The following is a 27,048-nucleotide window of genomic DNA, read 5'->3' as shown; positions in this document are numbered from 1 at the left end:
GCCTCCCTCCCGCCGCTCCACACCTGTCAGCCGCCCTGCAGCCTCCCTCTGGCCTGAGCCCTGGGCCTCAGCTGCAAACCCTCGGCGCCCTGGGTCCTCGCTCCCCCGTGCCTGGCGCATCCCCCGGCTGCTCTCATAAACAAAACCCGAGCGTTGGAGCGGCCCCGCGGGCAGACGGGCGCGGGAGCCCGCTCGGCGTACTGCTAGCGCGCCCCGGGAGCCCGGGGAGAACCAAGGGGCGATGGTGGCGGCCGCGGCGGCAACAGCAGGCGGCTCAGCTTTGTTATGAATAGATGAAAGAGGCCACCTACACAGTAACCCAAATTACAAGACCTTCCTCCTCCCTATCTCACCGAATCAAGAGGGGAGGGGAGATGGGCGTGGAGGGAGGGAGGGCGGGCGGGCAGGAGGCGGAGGGCGGAGGAGGAAGAGGATGAGGAAGGGGGCCAGTTGCATCCCACTTTCACAATGGGAAAGTGAAACGCACAAGCGCACCCAACCTCTCCAGCCCTCCCCGCCTGCCTCGCTCCCCTCCGCGCGTCCCCTCCCTTACCCTCCGCGCCTCCCCGCGAGCGCCAGCGCTGCACAGAGGAACTCTCCGGAGAAGCAGGGCGAGGAGGAAGCGGCGCCGGAGCGCGCAGGGCTTGCCGCCGCCGCCACAGCCGCCGCACAGGCTGCCGGAGCGACCCCGCCGCGTGCCGCCCTCCCTGCTCTCCTTCCCGGGCGAGCCGCGGGGATGGGGCGGCCGCGGGAGCCCGAGCGCGCGCAGGAGCCGCCGCCGCCGCCGCCCGCGTCTCCGTCGCCGCGCGCCTGAGCCGCCGTCGCCGCCGCGCGCCCTGCCTGGGGGCGGCCCCCCCAGCCCCATGGAGGTCTCCCGGAGGAAGGCACCGCCGCGCCCCCCGCGCCCCGCCGCGCCGCTGCCCCTGCTCGCCTATCTGCTGGCGCTGGCGGCGCCAAGCCGGGGCGCGGACGAGCCCGTGTGGCGGTCGGAGCAAGCCATCGGAGCCATCGCGGCGAGCCGGGAGGACGGCGTGTTCGTGGCGAGCGGCAGCTGCCTGGACCAGCTGGACTACAGCCTGGAGCACAGGCTCTCGCGCCTGTACCGGGACCAAGCAGGCAACTGCACGGAGCCCGTCTCGCTGGCGCCCCCCGCGCGGCCCCGGCCGGGGAGCAGCTTCAGCAAGCTGCTGCTGCCCTACAGCGAGGGGGCGGGCGACCTCCAGGGGCTGCTGCTCACCGGCTGGACCTTCGACCGGGGCGCCTGCGAGGTGCGGCTCCTGGGCAACCTGAGCCACAGCTCCCTGCGCAACGGCACCGAGGTGGTGTCGTGTCACCCGCAGGGCTCGACGGCCGGCGTGGTGTACCGCGCGGGGGACCAGAACCGCTGGTACCTGGCAGTGGCCGCCACCTACGTGCTGCCGGAGCCCGAGACGGCGAGCCGCTGCAACCCGGCGGCGTCCGACCGCGACACCGCCATCGCCCTCAAGGACACGGAGGGACGCAGCTTGGCCACGGAGGAGCTGGGCCGCCTCAAGCTGCGCGGGGGCGCGGGCAGCCTGCACTTCGTGGACGCCTTTCTCTGGAACGGCAGCGTCTACTTCCCCTACTATCCCTACAACTACACGAGCGGCGCCGCCACCGGCTGGCCCAGCATGGTGCGCATCGCGCAGAGCGCCAAGGTGCTGCAGTTCCAGGGCCAGGCGGCCCTCGACTGCGGCCACGGGCACCCCGACGGCCGGCGCCTGCTCCTCTCCTCCAGCCTGGTGGAGGCCCTGGGCGTCTGGGCGGGCGTGTTCAGCGCGGCCACCGGGGAGGGCCAGGAGAGGCGCTCCCCCGCCACCACGGCGCTCTGCCTCTTCAGGATGAGTGAGATCCAGGAGCGCGCCAAGAGCTGCCCCTGGGACTTCCAGACGGCCGAGCACAACTGCGTAAGTCCTGCCCCCGGGACGCGGCGGGGGGTGCTTGTGTTGGGGAGCCGCCGCCGAGGCCGAGCGGGAGGGAGACCCGGTTGCCATTTACCAGGTCCCGGATCCACACAGCCCGGTGGCTGCCAAAGAGCCGTGCTTTACGGTCTCCGAGACCTCGGGCTACCCTAAAGCACAGCCAGAGGTCCCCAAAGGGAGTGTAAAAAGGGAGACGGAGAGGGTAGGAGTTTGGCTCAAAACTCCAGTGATTGCATCCCAGTGCCATCCTTCTCTGTCCAAACGACGCTTGTTTGGGGCTGAGCCTCTGCAGGCAGCCTCCTCCCACCCACCCCTTCCCTAACCGCTTCCCCAGGTGTATGGTCTTAGCAGGCGTGGGGGTTTGACCCTTCTCTACATGGTCACCAAATACGGCGCCCTGGGCAGAGAAGCCGGTGAACCTAAAGGGCGCGCTGCCACACCCCAGCCTTTGCGCACCCCCCTCCCCAAACCGGCAACACACGTGATGTGGTCAGAAGAGTTACTAGCCTGCTCAGCATGGGTCAGAGCGAGCCTAGCAGAGGGGCTCACGCTTGGTGGAACAGAATCCTCAGCGTGACCCGGTGTGAGGGGGCGGGGCTGTGGCCCCGCCGGGAGTGCTCTGTGGTCTCCGGGGGGAGAGGCAGGGGAGGTTGAGGTGGCTTTGTGGATAAAAGCTTCAGCCTGGAGGGGAGAGCAAGATAAGATGTTGGGATGCCACACAGTTTCTGGGCTCCACATTGCCGCACTCGGCTGGGGGGCTCAGAGACACCACCCTTGGGTTGTGCCCCACCAGCAAGAGCACAGGCTTCCCCGGGTTCCCAGGGCAGCCACAGCTTGACTCTTAGAGTGCGGTTCTTTGACTGGAAAATAAAGCGGCGGTTCAAGAGGGTCCAGTGGATGGGGATTATGGAGCCATTGTGCGCTTCTCAGAGGCCGTTTTCCTTCCAAGGCTGCTGGCAAATCGACTCCACATATGGCTCCTGAGAGGGGAGCCTGCTGAGAGCCTCCTTTATAACTGGACAGAAACCAAAGAGCAGAAATTAACGGCTACAGGTGTTGCCATTGTTTTGGTATAAAATGCATCAGAGAGGAAGGCGAGAAGTCTCCACTTGGAAAACGTGCTGTAGTGATACATTGTTGTGTAGGCATACAGGGGACCATTGGCTCTAAGGTATGGTAATATGTGTACAGAAAGACACTCCCACCCCCACCCACCCCTTTCTCTGCAAAGCACATCCTACCAAATATTCGCCCTGTTATCCAGGGAGAAAAAAAACCGAGGTCTTTTGCAAGGTTCCTTAGATGGTTATTTGCTTCTCCCTCCTTGCCTATCAGTTAGTTGTGTGCTGGGACACACACCTAATGCCTTCATTTAGTTACTGGTATAATTTTTTAAAGCGTAAATCTCCCTAAATGCTTTCGTCTTGCCGTACATGTATAATATTTAATATGTGTTTATTGGACCTTTATCATCTAAGAGTTCAAGTTGGGCAGAAACCATTGCCTTCTACTCCTCTGTTGAAAGACTTGAATGTACCCCCAAATGTTACTTCGTGCCGGGCTTTAGGCATACTTGGTTTCTGGGATTAATGACAAGACAGCTCAGAGGCCCACAGCAGGTAATAACAGCGGAGGTCCAGGCTCTGCCATCTGACAGCTGTGTAGATGTGCGGAGCCAAAACATTTCCCTTGACTGCATCTCTCTGCCCGTTTGGTCCTGGAGGACTTAGTTCCTTTCCAAACCCAGCAGGCACCCTGAGTGCGCTCTGAATCCACGTTTTGGCTCGATCAGGTGTTCCTACTTGCTCTGGGATGAGGAGGGGGAAGGGGCGGCCGGAGAGCTGTTTATCCATCTTCACGGGAGCTTCTGGGAGAGAGCTGTCCTTTGGAAATCAAGCCAGGTATAAATACATGCTGCCAAAAATCTGGAATTGGAAAAATAAATAATTAAAAGAGGTCCCTCCACAGCCTTTCTTGCTGCTGTTATTTATCAAGAATTCCCAGTGTGCTCAGAGCTGTGTATTCTGAAAGACAGGGTCCCTACCTCCTGAGCTTGTCATCCAAGTTAAATAATACACTCTGGTTCAAACAATAGCATGTCATGGCTGCACAGGTGGGAGCTTGGAGTTTTGCTTTTTTTTTCTTTCATTTAAGTAAATTCCTTGCTGCTAGTATGCATTAAAAAGCCTTAATGGAAGTGAATTTCAAGAGGGGTTTGAATGAAAAAAAAAAAAAGGTGGTAGTTTTGATGAAAAAGCTGATAATTTTTCTAACCTATTAAATAGGTAGATAAGATACTTAACATATTTGTTTGATGCGTGCCTGTGTAAGCAATGCTCTGTGCTGGGTGCTACTGATTTTGCCACGGAAAGGACAATAGCAGGTTGCAGCCCCATTTAATGGGGTCACAGGATCAGAGTGCCCCTGGTTGTCACTCAGAACAATGATGTCATTTGATTGCATTTGTTCTGCATTTTATTTTCAGGTTTTGAATGCATTTTGGAAAAGGCATGCTGAATTACAGGTGCCTAAAACAAGAGACTGACTTGAAACGCTCTGGAGGGAGTCTCAATAGATTCCAACAGCGATTCCTTCAGAGCAGACACAGGAATCTTAACAGCAGTCCATAGGCAGTGAGACACAGCAGTTGGATTTGCTTGCCTTCTTCTTTCCTACTAGATGGCTCTCTCTTCTTATCCATCTTCAATCAACCACAGGTAGCAAAGTGACAGGAGTGACTGGGTTGTGTTTTCTCCTTTCTTGGCTCTCATAGGTCAGTTGCTTCTGCTGAGGATTAATTTACGAGGTGCTTGTGCAATGAGTGTGTACCCAGCCATTTACACGCTGGGTCGTTACTTTTTCTGCCTTGCCACCAACTTTGAATCACTTTCATAACTAGAGCAGGTTACCTTCAGCACCCATGCCAAGGCAGCTGATTTTCATAGACCCTTTCTCTGATGATCCTAATAGTATTTGTACAGCACTTCCCTGTACATTATTTCTTCTGAGCCCCTGATCAAGTCTAAAGTTGATTCCATGAGGAACATTCCCATTTACCTATGAGAAAACTCGAGTAACTTGCTCAAGATAGTAAGCGCCTGAGCCTTCCAGCTTAAACTCAAATCTTGAAATGTCTACTTTTGTATTCTTTCCACCATTCTACTGCTTTTCAAACTTTCCCTTGGATGTCCTAATTAAAGAGGCAGCAGCCAACCTCTCCTACAACGTGGGGGTGAGGCTGGAGGGTGCCCCTTGAAGTGCTTTAAAACTTCATGTGATTTTCCCCCCCATTCTGTTCCATAACCTATCTGTGTGCTTGAGTTAATATAAAAAAATGCTTTAAATTATGTACAAGTTCATTGACTTCCTCCCCCTCTGAACTCCTGCTATCCTTGGCACACCAATGCACTCAGAGAAAAGTGGACCCAAGTTTCAAAGTCTTGTTGTTCCGCAGTGGTTTGGCTGCCATAGTTGGGTCCTGGGGTTGCTTGTGGTCTAAACATGGCGTCCACCCCCTCTGTAGACACTGAGGGTGGTGTGTTTTTAATAACTGTCGGCTAATAGGATGGACGCTGTAGTTCATTCTACCCCTTGTGGGGAGACACACCCCCTTCCACACTCGCATAATTCCCCTGCCTGATAGAATTCAACTGTCAGGCAGACAACCACAAAAACACTCACATTGCTCTCCAGCAGACAGTAACCCAAGATACTTCTAGCTGTTGTGTGCAGAAGTGATGTCCCAGGATCACTCAGCAATGCAGCCTTGTGCATTGCCTCTTGACCTCAAAATCCAGTCTTCCTGTGATTTTTATTCCTCCTTTAGTTTCTGTTATGATCCTATCTAGCCATTTTGCCATCTAAAGACTAGATGGTGAATTTTCCCCCTCTACATGCATCTGAAAAGCAAGGGTAGATCTAAAAAACCCCCAACACCCAATTAGAGGGAAAAAGCAATCATAACTACTATCTACTGGGTAGTTATAATGGCCAGGCTTTGGGCTAAGCACTTGACATGCCTTATTGTCGGTTGATTCTCACAGTCCTCCTCTGGGGCAAGGACTGTAGTTGCTACTATGATTTTAGAAGTGAGAAAATTGAGGCCTGGAGAACTTTGATTAGGTTCCACAGCTGCTGATTTAGAACCTGGGTGGTCTGACTTGTGGTCCTGAGCTTTTACACCACCGCTGTGGACAGTCCAGCACGTGGATGTTGGGTTCTGGTGTCAGTCCTACCTTGTGTGGAGCAACTCAGGCCCTTGCAACTGCTCTGATAAGATCAGCTGTTGGCGGACAGTAGACATGATAGAGCAGAGAATCCATGACTGTGAACGGAGTTTCTCGATTTGCAGACGTACAACCGAAAGTTCAGACTCTAAGAGGGTTTTAGCTCCTCAGCTGTCAACTTTTGGACTGTTTTGACATTCTTTATATTAAGGCTCACAAAGGACCTCAGGGAGACCAACAAGGCCTCAAGGGGCTGCTCCCAGTCTTTCTTCTTGGACACAACCTAGCTCATGTCCTGAATCCGGAGGTCTCAGCCTGTTAAGTCTGGGTTACAGGCCCTCTTGTCTTTGTTAGCAGCAACAATTAAAAGGCAAGCCCCAGAAGGTCAGGAACCAATAACATTTTGTTCTTTGTTGAACGCAGATTACCTAGTACAGTACCTGGTGCGTAGTTGGGACTTGAGAAATATTTGTGGAATGAATAAATGCAAGGTCTTAGAGCATCACGTTGGAAATGTTTCCTGTGCTTAATGGCAACATTTTCCTGAGTCTGGCCACTTCATACCCCCTTAACCATTGGCTTTTTCTTAATGTCTGATGTCCCAGGACCTCTTTCTTCCTGAGTCCCAGGCTATCAGGTATCCTCCATCCCTCCAGCTCTTCCCAGGAATCCCCATTTATTGGAAGAATCAGGCTTCTGGTCTTACCAATCTGAGAGTTAACTCTGGCCATAGAAACCCAGCATGGTTGGAATTTCCATGGTATAATTTCATAACATGCATGATCATGCTTTTCAGTGACAGGAGGAAAGGGCTTTATGCTGTAGGCCAATGGTTCTCAAAGCGTAGTCTCTGGACCAACAGCATCAGATCAGCATCGCTTGGGAACTTGTAAGAAATGCACATTCTTAGGCCCCACATCAGACTTACTAAATCAGAAACTGAGTGGGTAGTATTTTCATTTTCTTTGGGTAAATACCCAGTATTCCAGTGGAATTACTGGATTCTATGGCAATTCTATTTTTAACTTTTTGAGGGACCTCCATACTGTTTTCCACAGTGGCTGCACCAGTTCGCATTCCCACCAACAGTGTAGGAGGGTTCCTTTTTCTCCACATCCTCACCAACACCTGTTGTTTCTTGTGTTGATTTTAGCCATTCTGACAGGTGTGAGGTGATACCTCATTGTGGTTTTGATTTGCATTTCCCTGATGATGACTGATGTTGAGCATCTTTTCATATGTCTGTTATACTCCTTATACTCTTCTAATTGCTCAAAGCAAATACCTAGAAAACCTTCTAAAGCCTTTCCATTTTTGAGCTTGTAGTCTGAGTCTCAAGAACCTAAAGGTCACAGTTTAATTAGCTCTTCCACTCTTGTATACAGCAGTCTATTTGCAATTCATTCCAGGATTGTGGGGGGGGGGGGATTTCCAGAGTCTTCTACCCTCCTGTACATCAGAACCAGCTCCACACGTTGAAATTCTCTGAGGATCTACTCTTTAGAGCATCAGTCCTCATCCGAATTTCTATCTTAGGCACAGTTGGTTACATGAAACAAACATCTACTGGAGCAAGCTCAAATCAGGGGGTGGAGGTCTTAGTGGAAAGAACTAGGTGGAATTCCATGGAAATCTGGGAAGAGGAGCAGGACTGTGTAGTGGTTACAGGACAGACTCCAGAGCCAGGTCAACTGGGACCAAAGCTGCCATGTACGAGTTGTGGGACCTTGAGCAAATTACTTAACCTTTCTGTGTCTCAGTTTCTTCATCTATAAATAGGCATCCTATTTGCTTCATAGGATTATTGTCTGGATTAAGGAGTTAATATGTCTTGGGTAAACACTACCTGACCCATAGTAAATGCTATGTATGTATTTATTATTCTCACCATCAGGATTATTAATAGTAATAGGATGAAGCTTCCTTGATATAGAATTGGAAGGAGGTTCTGGACCCAAGGCAGCTGGAAGAAGCTCAGCAGCAGGAAGTAATAGATACTCATTCTAAGGTTTCACTGTCAACATGACTTAACATGGCTGCTTCCCCTCTGTCCTGCCATCCAATGGCCTCTTCTTCCTCAAACATCTGCCCCTCAAACCCTCCACCTGAATACTGCAGTCTGCTTTGATATCCACTCTGCCTTTCAACAGCATTTAACCTTCTGCATTGGCTATCCACTGGCAACAACAATTTGTATTATTTATTCAAATTACCAAGAAAGAGATAGCATTGGGTCCAACTCACCTTATCACACCAGATTAGAGCCCTAGTTCAGGGTAGGGATTTCTTGTCCTTGGGGCAGGTTGCCTGGCCCAATCAGAAGAAGGGGGGGTCAACATGGCCCCCAGAAGGTGCAGTGGGCAGTTTCCCTGAGAATGGAATGGTGAAGAGCCCCACTGTGACCACCATGTTGACTACAGTAGCATGGTACCATCTCTACCTCCCTTTAAGCTGCTTGATGTTCTCTGTGTGCCCTGAACATGTGGTGGTACGTGGGTGATAAAGACTGAGGCCTGCTCTGAGGAATCCCAAAGTCTGCTTGTTGTGGGGGGGGGGGGGGCAATTTGCAGGCGTTATGGGTCTAACCTGTTTGTAGGAGCATGGTAGTATTGTTTTTTGTTTTGCTTTTTATGAAATGTGCTCATAGTGGGGTTCTTTTAGTCTTAATTTTCTGTTTGGGTGAAAATGCTAATTTTTATACTGTCACAAAACTAAATCGAATTGTGACCTTTTACCTCACAGTCTGTGGTTGCGTTTTATATTGGTTTGTCTACCTAATCGTTATAGATACTGTTTTCCTTGGAGGAGTTATGATGAGGATTTGACCCCAGGAATCCCAGTCTCACTCCCCTGGCCAATGCTCTCATGCAGATGTCACCAGACCTCTCCTGTAAAGGTCAGATCATCGATATCTTAGGCTATGCATGCCATTTACAGTCTGTTGCATTCGCTCAGCTCTGCTGCTATAGTGGGAAAGCAGCCGTAGACGATACATAAATGAGCAAATGGGACAGTGTTCTAATAAAATCTTATGTGCACTGAAATCTGAATTTCACATAATTTCCACTTATGAAATATCCTTTTCATTTTTCTTCCCAGCCATTTAAAAATGTAAAAACTATTCTTAGCTCCTGGGCCATTCAAAAAAAAAAAAGACAAAACCCAAACAGGCGGCAGCCAGATTTGGCCCACAGGTGGGAGTCGCCCATCCTGCCCTGATGGCAAGAGGGAGAGTAAAGCAAGCCCATACAATGCCAGGAGACATGGTGAGAGGTAGCAAAAAGACGCTGTGGAAGCCCTTAAGTGGAGTGTCAGACTCAGCCTGGAAAGATCTCGGAGGCTTCGGGGAGGTGATGCTGGAGCTGTGGAGCTGTGGAGCTGTGTCTCGAAGCCATGTGGAGGAGGCAAGGAAGGGAGTTCCAGAGAGAGGGGACAGCTTGCACACAGGCGGGACGTTGAATAAGCTTGTGAACCGCAGGTAGCTCACCCTGGCTGGGAAGCATCCAGAAATGAGCATGCAGGGCCAGATGGCCACAGGCTTAATGAGACAGGCAAAGGCGGCTGGATTTTATCCTGATGGTCCGTCGCTTTCAGACCTTCCAAACCTGGTCCTTACAGTCAGTCTTAACCAGGAGCTCCGTATGAGAGAAAGGTTAGTAGATCACCATTGACCTGCTGCTCTGGGTGAGACCACGGTCAAGCGCTGGGACACAGAGGGCAACAGGGGTTAGGAGGTTCCCAGAACCCTGTGGCATGGCCCTCCCCACCCCTGCCTGTCCCTGAGGCATCTCAGAGGAACTTCTAGGATTCTGCCAAACAGGGTGTGAAAACCATAGCCATGGCTGATGGAGGACAAAGCAGGGCGATATGCAGACGCGATCTGATGGTGTTCTAGAGCGATCACTCAGAAGAATGGAGAGGCAAAACAGCTGATTAGAAGGATGCTCACCGGTTCAAACGAACAATTTCTCGAGTTTCTATTACATGCCAAGCACTGTACAAAAATATTTCTGTCAGTGGTAAATAGAAGAGACAACATGTAGCGAATAAAGAAGCTATTTTGATATTGAAATGATAGCTAGCATTTATGGAGCACCTACTGTGTACCAAGTGGTGTTCTAAGCGCTTTACCAACATTAACTCATTTAATCCTCACCGCACTTTATGAGGTGGGTAATACTGCTACTTCCATTTCACAGATGGGGAACCAGAGGTACAGGCTGAGGTTGGGGCTGCAAATGAGCTTAGTAGGTGCTGGGGAAGGCTCTCTTTAAGAAGGTTGAGTTGACACCGGGAAGAGGAGAAAGGATGGTTGTAGATGTCCCCATGGGGAACGGGGACATGAGCGCTCCTCGCACACTGCACAAGTGCAGGGGCTCACAGGGGAACGAGGTAAGCGTGGCTGGGCACCGGGGAGGTGGTGAGGGCAGAGCGCTGGGCGAGGAGGTTGGAGAATGCAGCAATAGCCAGATCCTGTAGGCCTTGCAGGCTGTGGGAAGGAGCGGATGTTTTATTCCTAAAGCACAGAGGAGCCTTGGAAGGGAAGTGAAATGGGCATTGCGTCCCTGATAATGAGGTTCTATGGGGAATGGGTGGGAGGTGGGCCCTGGAGGAAGCAGGAGAAAAGCTGGATGTGCCTTGAGGGGAGTGGCCAGGTCTGTCATAAGACGGTCTCATGCCTAGTGGGCCCTCAATAAACATTTGTCAAATGGAAAAGGTGTTCTCCATTTCGTGGAGAAGATTGGGATTCTAGCACAGCGACCTGAGAGCTTCCAAGAAGGGGCGACACTGGAGCTATGTTGATAGGAAGCCAGGTAGCCCAGAGGGAAGGGCATTTCCCTGTGAGGGAATGAAGTCCGATTCCTTGTTGTTCCTCTATCACCCCCCCGCCGACCCCCACCTAGTCTTGGAAGAGTCCGCTTGAGAAGCAATTTCTCAGACACACCAGCTGTTCCTAATCATTGCTCATTGACATCTTCCCGAGGCTCCTTTTTCATCAGTGACCAGTCTTAAGAATTGGATTCCAAGTGCTGAGCCTTGCTTCTCTGAGGCAACAGGAGGGGTACATGGCCCGCGAGCAGCCCGAGGTTGTAGGTCAGACTAATGTGGGCGGCAATATCTCTGTGTCCTCTACCCCCAGGGCTCCAACCCCCGTGGAGCCCTTGTGCTGTGGACTTCTGTGAAGCCTGTAGATCCTTCTCAGAATAATGGTTTTAGATGCACAAAATAAAAACAGAATTATAAAATGAACCAGTGATGTGGGTGCAAAGAGCTATCAAATTGCTTTTCAATTTGAGATATAGTAAAAAGATTGATTTATTTGAGAGAGAAAGAGAGCATGCATGCGTGAGTGGGGGGAGGGGCCGAGGGAGAGAATCTCCAAGCAGTCTCCCCGCTGAGCTAGAAGCCAGTTGTGGGACTCGATCTCATGACCCATAAGATCATGACCCATGAGATCGTGACCTAAGCCAAAACCAAGAGTTGGATGTTCAACCGACTGAGCCACCCAGGTGCCCTGAGATGGAGTAATTATCTTAGCACATTACATTGCAGGATCTAACAGCAGGAACTCCCGTAATTTCAAAGTAGAGATGAGCATAAATGATATTTTGAGATATCTGAACAACTATAAAATGATATATCTGATTTCTTTTGGTGACAAAGTCACAGGTTCAGTTAATACTACTGTGTCCTGCATTCATAATTAAAGAAAATGCTAAATTTCCATTGAAGTTAGCTAAAATATAGTTGACCCTTTAACAACACGGGTTTGAACTGTGCAGGTCCACTTGGATTTTTTTGATAAATACAGTACTGTCAATGTATTTTCCTTATGATTTTCTTAATAACATTTTCTTTGCTCTAGCTTACTTTATCTTAATACAGTATATAATACATACAACATACAAAATATGTGTTAATTGGTAAGGCTTTGGGTCAACAGGTTATTAGTTGTTAAGTTTTGGGGGAGTCAAAAGTTATACACAGATTTTCACTGGCACAAGGGGTTGGCTCCCCAACACCTGTGCTGTTCAAGGCTCAGCTGTAAGTTTATTTTTTTTTTATCCCTGAATTCTATCCATGAACTGTGGATGCCAATGGAACCCCTACTCAAACCATTCATTTCAGGATGGAGAGAAGGCTCAGACACGTTAAATGATCTGCCTAAAGACTCATAACTCATAAGTGATAGAGCTTGAACTTGAACCCGCATTTTTAAACTCAATCTCTTGTTCTTTCTATTCTTCCATGCTACTATTATGCTATTTTTATTTTAAAGAGTTAACCCAATGTGAGGCCATGTTCATAAATTATGCTGTTCTAATCATGAAAAACCAGTCCAATTATTATTACTATTATCTCTTTTTTTTGGTCAGAGAACAACCTAAAGTACTTTGTTCACATGGTAGGGCCATATTTTCAGTAAACTGACTCTGTCGACTGCCTATGGACTGAGAAGGCAAGAGACCCAGAAACTTTCTCTTACAACTTGTGCATGAACTATGGATATAAAATTTGGAGAAGGCCAAGATGCATGGTAGTAAGAGGTGTGGGGTAATTTAGTATTGCTCCCTAAGGCAGAACCAAGGTCCAGAGTTTACAAGGACAAATTTTGGCTCAACTGCAGAACTCGGTATTGATTAGATCTACTTAGCAATGTACCAAGGTTGCTTGATAAGATATTGACTGAAAGAATTCAAACATTGATCCATGTATTTATTCATGCATTCAATAAACATTTATTGACAACCTACTACATATCAGATGCCTAGGTGTATGCTGCCTTCAAAGTGCAGAATCAGATAAATGATTGTTAGAGCTTGGAATCTACCAGGAGACAGAGAATAAATAAAATTGTAAAACAATCTTGAAGGGAAAAGTGGAGTGCTATGATTCATAATAACTGGAATAGGGATGGAAAGGTCTCTAGTTACATGTCTGCGAGGAGGTGACATTGAATTTGAGACCTGAAAGATTAGAAAGATCCAGCCTACGAGGGGAACTAGAAATAGCATGTGCAAAGGCCCTGAGGCAGAAATATGGTAACATGTTAAAAAGTCTGAAAGACAGTCACTGTGGGAACTGAAGTGGAATGGAAGAGAGGAGTGGTGGGAATAAATGTGAAGAAGTCAGCAGGGATGAGCTCAAGTAGGATTTGGGGAGACATTTGGATTTAGTTCGAAGTGTGAGGGGAAGGTGGTAAAGAACTTTAGGCAAGGGAGTAACATCACTTGTTTTATATTTTAAAGGCTCACTCTGACTGCTAGTTGGAGAAAGATTGTAGGTTGAAAGGGAGAGATCAGGAGGCTCTTGCAGTAGATCAGGAGAGAGATAGAGGGTGCTTAGCCTGGATGCTGGCTATGGAGATGGAGAAGACAGGCAAAATTTTTGGCAAATCCAGCTGAGATTTTTCATATATGGCTGTGGGGAGTGACAGAAAGAGAGGAGCTAGGGTGATTGGTGGTACCTTTCATCATGATGGGGAAGATGAGGGAGGAACAGGGTTGGAGGCAAGAAACATCTAGATAATCGTTTTCCAGCAATTCTGAAACCTTGTGATAGATTCCAGTGGTTCTCAAGAAGGAGGAGGTCATTTACTTGGTATGTAGAGATGTGGGGGAAGGAGCTTTCATACTTAATCAAATGACAGGATGGGACACTACTGACATTTTATGGACAGGGGTCAGGATGCTAAAAGTCCTGTATCACGGAGGACAGCTCCCATGATAAAGAAATATCCCATCTAGAATGCAAGCAGCTTCCTCATGGGAAAACACTGGTGGACTGAGAGCTTTTCAACTGTAAGAATGTAGAAAAATGCATTGGTTTTTTTTTCTCCCCACACTGTCAGCCATTCATCTTTTTGTGGATTATTTGAGTCAGGTTCTTTTCATAACTAATTGACTGAAATTAGCCTCAAGGAGCGAGATGGAGATTTTGATGGGGGAAAGGGTGTAAAGCCGGAAGAAGGAAGGATAAATCTTGGAGAGTGGGACTTTGGTGGTGGGTAGGGCTTCGAGGCTGAAGGAGACTGAGGGGTTTGGAGGGAGGAGAGAAGGTAGAAGAGCAAGTGGGAACAGGCAAAATTCAAACTTTACTGTTTCCTGTGGTTTCACTGCAAGCTGCCTGATGCCTGCCGGGGTATATGCTGCCCAGCCGTGTCCCTGAACTTCACTTCTCCACCCCTTGTGCACACTTTGAACTTTTCCTTTTGATCATTTGAGTCCCCAGGGTAAATTCTTCCTTCAGATGATCAGAGAGATGCCATAAACTTAGAACCCAAGCAATGCTATATACTCCAGAAGAATAAAGAGAAGCAACAGGAGTCTTAATGGCTAATGAAATCACTAACTTGGGTGAAAAATTGTTCTTTCCATCTCTCTAGCTTAATAAAGATAGTTTTCTACTCATTTTCACACACATAGTTTCATTTGAGCCTCACAACAATGCTAATAAGCAGGGCATATATATTATTATGTCCATTTTATAAATTTATAGTCCATTGAGGTTCAGAGACTTATCAAAATCAAGCAGCCTGTAGGGGACAGAATGGGTGTGTGTGTGTACATGTTCGCAGACAGGTCTTGAGTGTAGGGCTCCAACTGAGGTTTCCCAACTGCACGTGGACCCCTGGCAAGTCATAGGAAATGGTGAAGAAACTGTTTCAAAATAAGTATATGCCAAAGGAGAGCAGAATACAAAAGTAATTGCCCAAGAGGCATTTCATCAAGGTGTCAGTAGTTAATAGGCCCCCAGTTGGTACCTTTCCTGGAAAAACCAAAGGAGGGAGTCTTTTTAGCACCTTGGGAGTAGAAGACTTGACTCTTGCTGGATCCCTACCACTTAAGGTCCCACTGTTGTGCACGTTTCCTCCTGCTGTTCCCATAATAGCTAAAGCGGGGCTGTGAACACCCTGCATAAGGCCTTGATGAGCCAGGCCATCTTTTGCATGGCGGGAGCAGGGCCACAGTGCTACTCAGCTCCGGAGGGTGCCATTCACCCTAGAATACATGACCGGAGCCCCCTGGAGTTGTGCACTGGGAGTGTTTGTTGTCGATGAAAGGTCGTATAAGGGTGCTGCAAGGAGGTCAAGCTGTTTCCCCTTGCGATAGGCCACCACTCCCTGTACGCACTCCCACACACATACGCACACCAGCACTCACCCTTCTCAGTAGCCTTAGTTCCACTTTGGTGTGTCGAGCCCAAGGCTCTCTCTTTTTGAGCCCAAACATTGTTTGAGACCAGGTGGCTTTTTCCCTCAAACTGAGAAAACTTTCCCTCTTAGGGCTAAAGTGTAGGCGTGACGCTATGGTTAGACATGGCAGGCAGGAGAAGCAGAATGACAACTCTGAGGGAACCAAGAAAGCCCAAAGGGGAGACAAGGTTTAGAGCTAAATCAAGATTGGATTTTGTCATGAAAGGCAGAACTGGCAAAAGCATCATTACAAGGCATTAACCTTGTTATACGCAGACGAACAAGCAGAGGCTGGGATTCAGAAATAAATTACACATAATAAACTAGACAGAATAGGCTGAGAGCAACATTAGCGATTATGCTCTAAGGGGAGAGAAGGGCAAGAGAGGAATATAGGCCAAAAAAGAAAGAGTAAGAATAATCTCTGGACACAGGGGGCCGACTGCCCACTTCACCCCTTTTTCGGCTTGACCCCCTAGGTATTAACTTCACTTTTGTGAGGAGGTTTCTCTGAAGGCTGTCTTTCTTTTGTTTTCATTTGCTGAAATGAGCGTAAGAAAGCCACTCAGAGGGCCCCTTTTTCCATTCACAGGGACTTGTCCATTTCTGTGTGTTTCTAGCACAAAAGAATCCATTTCCATTCAGCCAGAGCAGCCCTTAGAGTTTACGTGAGGTCCAAAATGGCTCTTTTCCTATTTTCTTCCAGGCTCGCTGTTGTAATTGGCTATACAATCCTGACTGTGGCCAAGGTCCTCCACGGTGAGAGGAACAAGCGCTTAGCCAGTTCTTGGTCCCTCGTAGCTGAGGAAAAGCGAGTCTGGTGTCATGTCCAACATGACTCTCATTTCTTGCAGCGACTTGCTTTTGGTTGCAAGTAACAGAAAACCCATTCAACAGCAACTTAAATCATAACATCTGTTGTTAGTAAACGTTTAAAGGTTGGAAGCTGTGCTCCATGGTGTCCTCAAGAACCTAGAGCCTTTCTTTTCCCATGCACCGATTTTAGCATGTTGCTTTTCATCCTCCATCTTGAATTTCATGGGAGGAAAATGGCCACCACCTCTCTGTGCATGGTAGCCTCACACAGCGGATTTCAAAGGGAGCAAGTGAGCGGAGAGGGCAGACAGGCTCCTCTCAAGAGCCACTTCTTATCTTGGAGGAGATTTATTCTCAGAAGCCCCTCCAGTGAATTTCCATCTCACTGGCCCAAACTGGACCACATGGCTACCCAGAGCTCAAAGGAGCAGGAAAGCAAATACCTGGCAGTGGGGAATGGGATTACTGTGTGGCTTAGACCAATCATGGTTTCCCAGGTTACCTGGACAAAATCAGGGTTCTCGTGGCAAAGAAGGTGGGAATAACTGCCACAAGTATGGCAGCAACTGTTGGTGTTTTAAAATGAGGTAATGAAAACAAATACGGATCGTGTATTTCTGTGTGCCAAACACTGTTCTAAGCTTCACTGGGGCTTGCCTACTCAGTCATTGTCATCACTTCCATTGTGTAGGGGAATCACAGGTTAAATAATGTGCACAAAGTGGAAGTGACAGAGCCAGGATTAGGTAAGGTGATAAAATACTCCAAGTAGCACACAGTAAGTACCAGCTCGCATGTATCAGCATGTTAGTATTACTATCACTACAGTCTCTTCTTCATAACCCTCCTACCAATCAGGCTTAATCATGAGCCTTATTCACGAATGAGGAAGCCAACCCCCAACAGGGTTACATAAATTGCCCCCGTCAGCCAGTGGGCGAGAACTGAACTTGAATGCAGACCTAAGCTGTCTGACCGCCTAGATCCAGGAGGTTTGTTTATGCCGCCAGCTCCCAAGTTCAGGGCTGTTGATTTCACAGCTCTGCTACTTACCTGAGCTACTGATCCAGGACTTAATCTGGAAAACTACAATTAAGGAATGGTCAGAAGTCAGGGAAGGATGCTGAAAAAGATGGCATGGTAATTTGGAAGCAATTTTTGTCCTTGTACTATAGCTTTTGAGACACTTCTGGGTTTTTTTGGTTTCTTTTGTTTGGGGTTTCTTTTGTTTTTGTTTTTGTTTTTGCTCTAAGCAGAATATCACAAACAGAATATCTCATCCAGCCTCAGCAAAGGCTCCCTGTGATGTCATGGTTCTTGGCTAATCAGAATGGCAACACTTATTAAGCACCTATTATATGCCAGAGGTAGGCGTACACTGTCCCATTTGGTCCTCGTGGATGAATAATCAACCATCTATAGCCATAACTTTCTGTGCCGTGAGATGAGGGAGAATGGAGTCTTCCAGTCAAAGATAGCAGTATTAGAACATTCCAGATGCCCAGACAGATGACACCCAATTCTCTGAGTTAGCCTCTCTGTAATGCTCAAATATTTAATAAGAGTAGTAGGCATGGTCAGCTGATCTTAAGTTTGAACAATTCTGGTTTTATTTTAAAGCAAGATGTGTGGTGTGGTTTTATTTTTTTCAGTCTAAAGGTCACCCGATTTTTCTCTTTCTGCTCATAGTCATGAGGCATCCTTATCTAAACAGTGATCTATTGTTCTGGTTCTAAGACCCACAGAGATTTTTAGTTCCTTTTTTTTTTTTTTTAAGATTTTATTTATTTGACAGAGAGAGAGAGATAGCGAGAGCAGGAACACAAGCAGGGGGAGTGGGAGAGGGAGAAGCAGGCTTCCAGCCTAGCACGGAGCCCGATGCGGGGCTTGATCCCATGACCCTGGGATCATGACCTGAGCCGAACACAGACGCGTAACAACTGAGCCACCCAGGCACCCCAGATTTTTTCTTCTTAACTTCAATTTTAACAGGACAGTTCCTCATTTTCCCCGACTGCATGTAAAGTATCTAACAGGAAAAAAAATAGTCTCTAATGGGCTTTCCAAAAATCTTCTTAAACTGAGTTCACTATGGAATATTTTATGCAAAAAGTCACTTTCTCTTAGGTTACGACATCTTTCCCTTGAAAAGTGATCATGGCATTGGAGAAATCCCTGCTAGCTTATCTTTTCTTCCCTGCGCAACCTCAACAAAGAAATACAGACGGCACTTTAAAGGCTTCAGAAGTCAATTTAGTCCATGAATCCATTTACTTCAGATGTTAATGAAACTTGGTGGGTTTAAAAATAATGAATGTTTAATAAGACATAAATTGAAAGACATAAACACTGTCAGCAATAATATAATGAAGTTAATAAGTCTTAGCTTCCGCCTGCACACCTCCCCTGTCCCCAGACAGGACAATTTTAAGAGTTCCAGTGAGGCTTACTGGAGTTTACCAGCTCTCCCATTGGCTAAGACTTAAATGTGAGTTTGGAAACCTGAGTACGATTGGGAACTGAGCTCTGGCAGATGAAGTATGCTATCACACTGTACTGAGCAGCTACAGACAGCAATGGCTCTCTCTAGCTCCGTATCATCCAGAGATTTGTGTAACAAACTCAGTTTCCTGTTGTTGAAGGCAGGAAGCAGCGTGAAGCTCTTCATGCCTTGAACCAAGAAAGACCAAGACATTTTGGTCGACACTCGCTCTGCCCTGGGTTTAAGAGGGGCTTTTATCTAACGATCGGGAGCAAGCATGTGATTATATGTGCTCAATACTGCTGACCATTGAAATGCCTTTGGGTTGGAAGTTGAGCTTTATGTTTCTTCTTCAAGAGCATCAGCACCACATCCAGGCCTTGTGCTTAGTTCCTCTTTAGCTCTGTGGTTCTGTCCTAACCCACCAGCCATGACTATATCTTTCCCTTTTTACCTCTGAATTAATTACCCTGTCTTTGGGCTTTGCATTGCATCAGTCTGGTAAATCCGCAGTCCCTCCTCTCTGCCATCACACCCAATAGGACGGTCTGCCTCACATCTTGGGAAGTGGCTTGTTTAACCTCACAGGAGCCAGTCCCTAGCTAAAATAATTTGCAGCAGGATCGTGCAAACCGCCAAGCATGAGATTGTCTCCCTCCCAATTCAGCAGTGGGCTCTTTCTTGGCAATAAAGTGGAACTCGGTTTCATATATCAGCTGGGGGAGTGTTAAATGGATGGCTAGCTCACTGCTGGCAATCAATACATGTTAATACATAGTAAACAAATGGCTTTTCATGGGTTGGGCAAGCGTGGTGATCCTGCAGATAAAGGGGCTAAGCGGTTGCTCCTCGGGATCTTGTCTAAGAAAATGTATTTGGGGCTCAAGGAGGATCCTTCCTAGGTGGGCATGAGCGATTACTGTTGTTAAAAATGATCTTTTTTCCATTTGTGCGTTTGTGTGCATGTTCAGAAAGAAGGGGAGCAACCCGAGAGAGTCCAACCAATCGCCTCATCTACCTTGATCCATTCCGACCTGACATCCGTTTATGGCACCGTGGTAATGAACAGGACTGTTTTGTTCTTGGGGACTGGAGATGGCCAGTTACTTAAGGTTGGTTTTCTGTGCCTTCTTCAATGTCAATTTTCATAGTGATCCATTTTGTGCTTTTAAATTTATTTATTTTTTATTGTTTCTGGGTTATACACGAGATCGTACCAACTGCTTTGTGAGAGACCCTCAGAAATGACCACAAAGAGGTTTCTGGAAATCTGTATGTGATGGCCTCCTTAACTGTGTAATGAAACTCCAGCCGTCTCGCTTCCCAGGAGCATGCAAGTTATCCTTCCTCCCATACTCATGAGCTGCCTCAGGGAGGTAAATGGGGGTCTGGCCCTCCCCGTCCCTCAGACCACCTTCTTAAGACATTTAACCTTTCGGTTCATATCTCCTTTGTAATGGAAAGGTACAACGCACCTGATTTCTCACAACTTGAAACAGATGAGGGATCATAAGGCTTGAAAAGTAGGAAAAAACAGGTGTTCCTTCCCTCCAGCCTACTTGCCACCCACGGAGGGGTTTTGTTTTCTGCCTTTTGTGCCCACACCATGGAGAGGTTAGAGACCTGAAATCCTCTGAGACTCCCCCTGACTTTTATCTCGGACGACTATTTTTTTCCCCACTGTATGGGTATACCACTGGTCAAGTTGGGATTTTTATTCACTGGGGGGCGGGGAGGCAGAGGGAGGGGGAGAAAATAAACTCAGGATACCTAATGACTTGTCTGAAGTGATAGAGCGGCCAGCCTCTCAATTTCATCAGCAAGTGTTTATTGAACACCTCCTGTGGCCTCCATCAACATGCGTGGCTGGGAATGGCGCGGTTTCTGTCACCTTAGGCTGATGTTCCTCTGCCTTCCGGTGGCCAGTTGATTTACTGTCAGCTCAGATTCTAAATTGAGTACAAATAGATTTGATTTCTCAACTGATCTCCCATCGACCACTAGCTGTGTGACTGCAGGTGAATCGCCTAACCTCTCTGAGCTTCCCTGTCCTCATCTGTAAAAGGAGATTGTGCTAGACAGCCCAGAAAACCCCTTTCTCTCCTGAAGGTCTCTAACTCCATCTGCCGTGCACTTAGCCCCCACTCTAGCCAAAACCTATTTGCTTGTCCCCCTGATGTGCCTTGTGTAGTCCAGGCCCCCTCAATTTGTTCACCCTGTGCCCCATTCCGGGATGGCTTTTTTTCCTCTACTGAATCCTGTGTCCCTGTGCTTTGGCTCAGCTCATGCTCCCCCTCGTCTTTGAGGCCTCCGAAGCCCAGAGTGATCATGTTTTCCCCTCCTCTGAAATACTCATTAGCTGTCTCATTCTTTTGGCTCATTACAAATGTCTTGTTTTGATGCCCAACCTTTTCACTCATGTTTGTCTTGTCTCCCCAACTTGATTTTTTAAGCTTCTCGAGAAGGGGGTCCTGAATCCCCACAGCCTAATTCAACGCTCCGTGTCTGGTAGGCATTTGATTTAATCTGTTTTCTTTGGAGGAAACCCAGTAACATATGGGAGGGAGTTTGTTTGTATACACATTCTTTTAAAATATACATTGATCATCTTTCCTGTTGCATTAGCCTGATTTCCTGGGGAAAGGTAAACACCCGTCAGTCATTCTACACAAGTCGCTTGGAGCCATGCGGTGACATCCGTGGCTCAGGCAGATTGGGCCCATTTCACCTGACCGAGGAAGTGGCCATCAATCCTTCCCGGGCCTCCTCGCCAATTATCTCTTCAGATTGAGGATATTTCTCATGAGTTTTGTGACAAGAACACAGTTTCCCCAAAGCTGAGCCAAACAAATGGCTACATGGTAAATTGGAGGTGAAGGCACCTCGGCTGTCGATCGTTCCCTGGGGGAACGGCCTGGTTTCGCCTGTCCTGTTGGCTCCCCTCAGGAGGTGGTGTGTAGCCGGCCAGTTTGCAGTGACGGTTTGTGGCGCCAGACCGCTGGGGCCCTCGAGCTGCCGAGAGAGCGGTAGCTGACTGAAGCGTGGCTTTCCTCAGCGTCTGTGTGGGCTATGCCTTCCTAAGCTGTCCCTGCCACCTTGGTTTCAGAATCCAAATAACATGGGCAGGTTGGTTTTTGGGTTTATTTTGTGACTGCGGACATTTGTGCATCGTTTCCCTTGTTCCTGTCACTCTACATGTTCTAGCTAATTCCGTCCAATCCACGACGCTGTGAGGTAGTTATAGACTGGGCCCATTTTACCGATAAGGGAAGGGAGGTCCAGAGAACACGGGTGTTTTGCCCAAGGTACACAGGGCAGAGCAGAGATTTGAACCTGGTGTGACTCCAGAGTCTGCACTAATATCCCCCGAGCTACACTGAGTTTGTAATCTCTGCCCCAACCACTGTCTAAGGGTTCCCTGGGGAGAATGGGAAGCATGTTGATAGGGATCCATGGAGGGGCGGTAGCAGTGGAACCCATGCTCCTAGGCTGTCAGTCAGGGTTTTTAGAAGCTCTGGGAAGAATCCCAGCTCTAGAAGGAGGCAGACCATCTGACTGAACGGATACCTGAATGCCATGAAAACTTCCTGGGAGCTAAGCCCTGCTCCCGGCTTCACTCAGGAAGGTCCCTTCCCTCAGGAGGAAGTTGTGAGGGACAAATCTGAACTGACTTGGCCCCACCAGGCTCCCTAGACCAGCCCAGTAATTCCCAAGACTTCCCCATGTATCCTGTGTGCAGATTCTTAGAGGCAGCCTGTGAAATTACCCAGAGTCCCAAGCCCCAGGATTGTGTCGATGATTGGGAAGGCACAGATAATCCCCGAATCCCTTTATTCAAATACTTCAAGCTTCTCCCTTGCCAGACTTGTCACCAGAACTGTTAGAAAAGATGAACATTGATAGACACAAGCTTGGCTTCTTAAGCCACAGAGTGGAGGTACTAATGAGCAACGAGAAACAAAACCCAACCCGAGGCAGCCTGTGGGAGCAGGAGAAGAAAGAAGGCTTGGATCACCCACAGCCTGACTCATCAGTATCCCAGTGATCAAGAGTTGGCAGCATTTTGACAGACGCCAGGCACTGTAGTATATGCCTGGTTGGATGAGGGGCAGGAAAACAGCAGTTGGGGGCCAATTGCTCGTGTTTTTTTTTTTTTACCACCACACACACACACACACACACACACACACTCACACTCACACTCACACACACTCTGACTTAAGTCTCGGAAAAACCTCACGGAATTTTAGCATAGTTTGGTGCAGTTTTAAACCTCAGGTTATTTAAATAATTTTTTCTTATCACAAAAGTAATATATGTTCCTAGAGAAAGTTACAAAGTAACAGGGGGTGAGGAGAAAACAGAAAAAAACCCACCCCTAGTTCTGTTATGCAGAGGCAACTGATGACAGCATTTTAGAGTTTTGTTTTTTTTTGCACAGTTGAGGTCAGACTCTATCCAGTTCTGCACGCATTTTTTTCCTTTAGTTAATGAGGGGGAAATGCCTGTATTAAAATGTTATGGCAAACCCTTTGTAAACAGTATTTTTAAATAGCTGGATCATATTCTGTAATGTGGAAACGTGACGTTGGGCTTAGGCAGGGATACTGAGTCGCTTTGCCAGTGACCTTAAAGCCCCGTGCGACCTCCAGGGGATCTGGGCCACCTCCAAAGGGAAGATTTACTGAGGACAAGTGGAGAGCCTGAAGACTTGACGATATGCCGATGCCTTCACGGCACTCTTGCTCCTGCCTTTATTTCTAGGTCCCCTTGTAAGATTTTTAGAAAAACGGAAGGAATTTAGAACTTGCAAGGGTCCTTTTCACAGTGTAATCCCCCCTTGCTTTATTGAAGCGTGATCCTAGTGGCCGGGAGTTGGGTTGAGTCATCACTCTCCCGCGCCTCCCCCCCCCCCCCCCCCCCGCCCCGGGGTTATTTCCTCATTTTACTTCCTTTCTGGAGAAGATTGCTTGCTGTACTTTCTCGGTTGTCAGCGTCTCCACCGGGATCAGCTGAGCAAGGATGGGCACGCTGAAGTCAGCTTTTGGGGCTTCACGGCTCACGTGCTGCAAGCCCACACAGTGCAGAACGCACCCGGGTTTATACACACGAGCCGAGTCTTTGTCCGGATTGTGGTACAGCCTATCATGGGGCTTGGATTCTTTGAGCTGACTGTCGCATCTAGAAAATTGTCCTTACTTCAAGGGCAGAATTAAATATTTTGAGCTTTTCCAGGTGGTAAAATAAGTAATAATGGAATATGCATGAAATTTGAAATTTGTAACTTTATGCATGCCCATTAACCTTTCTTGTAAGTGTAAAAGATAAGGCAGTAGGCGAGGCGTAATAATAGCTGACATTTCTGAGCTCCAACTTCTGTGCCGGGCATTAGGACCAGTGTCTGCCTGGTTTAACTTGTTTCATTCTCATGAGTCAATAGTGTTACCATCCCTAACCTTATGAATGAAAAAGACCTTGCTCAGAGCAAGTTACCTCACTTGCTCAAAGTGATTGGAACTAAAGCAACTCGTCCCTCAACCAAACTGAACTGCTAATTAAAAATGCAGTCTGCAGAGCTTGGTGGAATTTGTGGAACTGTTTTTGTTTTGTTTTTAAAATTTTCTTTCAAACATTAGAGTATCTGGGTTAATACCAAGATGCAAGCATTTGAGGTTTCATGAGAAGGGGCTCTGGCTTCTGTGGGTTTCATTTGTTCCTATTTGGGGACGGCATCTGGCAGCCCAGCAGAGTGTAGACATCTGTATTAGAAGAAAGCAGAGGCTCTTCCTCTGAGCTGCAAGTAGCTCATGGGAGTCTCTGAATCCCCTGTGGGACAGCTTTTCCTCTGTGGGCTCTTGGAGAACAAAGGTAGGAAATCTGTGTTCAAGTTGATTTTTGGAGCGGCTCTCGTGGTAGGAGGCTAGTGTTGGGTTTCTCAAACGTCCCTAGGACTGAAGTAGGTTTCAGGGTTCAGAAGCCCTATCATGCGTGTCCCTTCCCTGCATTGAGCAGAGAAGCACTGCTCACGCTGCTTAGAGTGAGGACTGATTATCTATGTGGCCCTCAAAGCTCTATTCCCACAGGTGGATTTCATTTATCCAAGCCATGGAGCAAAATTCAGACCAGTTCCAGAAAGTTCTTCTGTATCCTCGCAGAAGGCAAAGTGTGTGACACCTGAAGCCAGCCTTGATTCTGGTTTTAAAGTTGTCAAATGAAAATAAGGCATAACAAAAATAATAAAATATCAGGACAAGCTCTCTTTATATTCCCATAGAATGTTCAAATAAAGGAAAGGAGGGCATGCAGAACCCAGGACAGGACCTGGGCCCAGAAGTAGGCGTAGTGCGGATGGCTGAGGTAACAGACCAAAAAGCCAAAAGAGCAGGAAGTGTCAAAACTTGGAAATGGCCTCCATGATTGGCTGCTTAGAGTGGCATGTGAAGCTAGTTCAAGTTCACCTCCATCTCATTCTTTCTAGTTTGTAAGTTTGCAAGGACTCCCCAGTTTAGAACTATTACTGCCATGTAATCCACAAATTGAGAATTTGTGGCTCAAGCTGTACTCTTCTCTTACTTACTATTACACTGAAATAAGTAGATTGGAAATAAAAGAGGAATTTGCCTTAATCTTTATATTTCACCTTTGTTACTCCTAACTACGGAAGCCCATTAAACACTGTTGGATAATTGCCTTGCTTTCTCATGTGTGTGTATGTGTGGTTTCTGTCCCCTTTGCAGCATTTCTTAGAAATTATTTATTTAAAAAAAATGAGAAGATTGGCTTGGTTGCCCTTTAACTGGTTAGCCCCACAGAGTAAGGCATAAGGAAAGAAATTTGGAGTATATATTTTAGCTTTTTGAACACCCATGGCTTTTCCTGTCATGGTAATGGTAAAGAGAAAAGAAATAGTCTTTTGTTTAATTTTTCTCTCCTACACCACCTCCCCCCCCCCCCCCCCCCGATTTTCCTTAGCCGGCTATCTTTTCCGTGGGTGGTGTTGAACTTGAAACGTAACTGTCTGGTGTAGAAGTCTCACACACCACACATTTTGGGACTGGAGTTGGGAGGTTTTTTTGCATGCAACAAAAATCCTAAGGCTAGTTAATAGCCTACCGTGAGGCTTCAGGAAGATGTCAACAGAAACAATATGTTGACCCAAACTGAAATTCTCTATTAGGGAAAATTTGTTTTCTACACAGGCTTCAGCTGGAAAAAATCTGAAGAGTCTTATAAAAATCTCAAATACTAATAGAATTTTTTTCATTTAATAAATATTTATTGGGCACCTTTTATGTGCCAGACACTATCCTGGGTGCCGAGGATACAAAAATGAATAAAACAGGCAACCCCCTTGCTCTCGTGGTGGGAAGAACAAGACAGAAAATACATAACTGAATTCATCAGCAATAAAGCCATTTCAGACAGTAGTAAGTGGTCTGAAGGAAATGGACTGATGGGTAGACAATGACAGTGGGGTAAGGTAGAAAGGCAACCAGGGAAAGCTTCTCAGAGGAAGTGATATCTGAGACTCAAAGGATGAAGGGATAAATGAGAATATGCCTGGCAGAGGCTCAGGTTGACTTCAGATTAGAGCTATATTGAAGGGGAATTCTGGAAGCAAAAGATAAAAATCCACATCATGCCCAAGGAACGTGTATGAATTGGATGAGTTGCTTTTATACAAAACTATACCCATTTTGGGTTTCTGTGACTCATTGTTACTTCCTGCGTCACTTCACGGATCAAGTTCTTTCTCCAAAGCTGCCCAGCTAAACTGAGCTTAGGAAGGAACATTTCCCATGCTCCAGTCTTGCTGGCTTTCTTCTCTGTGTTGATGTTGACATGAATTTTGCAGTTAGAAGATCCAAGTGTTGCTTTGATGCCCCTGGGATGGGCTGTGTGGATGGGAGGGGGAGGAGGTGATATTAATAGAAATCTAGAGGGGAAAGAAAGCCATGTCTCTCCTGACCTGGAGTCACCTGAGAGAGAACCACAGCAGCAGAGACCCCGACCCCTCCATGTAGCATGTTTGGGCCCCCTTGTGATGTAAATGAGAAGCTCCTATTGTCCTGTCCTTGGGGTTATGGAGATCCTTCTCCGCAGAATCTAGCAAAAAGAAAAACAATTTGGTCCACTCACCCTCACTTTTCAAATTTAAATCTTATGTATTTATTTTCTGAGATAATACACTGGCATTGTTCCAAATTCAAAAGAACCAGGAGAATAGACAGTGAAAGTCACACGTTCCTGACGTGTGGAGCAAACAGGGATATGGGTTTCTTGGGTATCCTCCCAGAGATATTTTATAGATGTCTGCAAGCAAAAGGGGGAAGATAGTCTTTCTCCCATTTTGTCAATTATACAATGTATTAAACATGCTATATA

At 47.5% G+C, this 27,048-nt stretch overlaps 1 protein-coding gene across 1 annotated transcript in view; it reads left to right on the top strand.

Moving 5' to 3' along the window:
- The first annotated feature begins 863 nt into the window (after window positions 1–863).
- The window catches only part of PLXNC1 (plexin C1), a 141,707-nt gene continuing 115,522 nt past the window's right edge, over window positions 864–27,048 (top strand). Inside the window, exons 1-2 of the mRNA XM_021687526.1 lie at window positions 864–1,928; window positions 19,635–19,775. Coding sequence (XP_021543201.1) covers window positions 864–1,928; window positions 19,635–19,775 — 1,206 coding nt within the window. The remainder of the gene's footprint in view (window positions 1,929–19,634; window positions 19,776–27,048) is intronic.

The sequence above is a fragment of the Neomonachus schauinslandi genome, chromosome 5 (genome assembly GCF_002201575.2).
Source record: "Neomonachus schauinslandi chromosome 5, ASM220157v2, whole genome shotgun sequence".
Taxonomy (NCBI): domain Eukaryota; kingdom Metazoa; phylum Chordata; class Mammalia; order Carnivora; family Phocidae; genus Neomonachus; species Neomonachus schauinslandi.
This window is presented reverse-complemented; position numbering and strand designations above follow the sequence as displayed.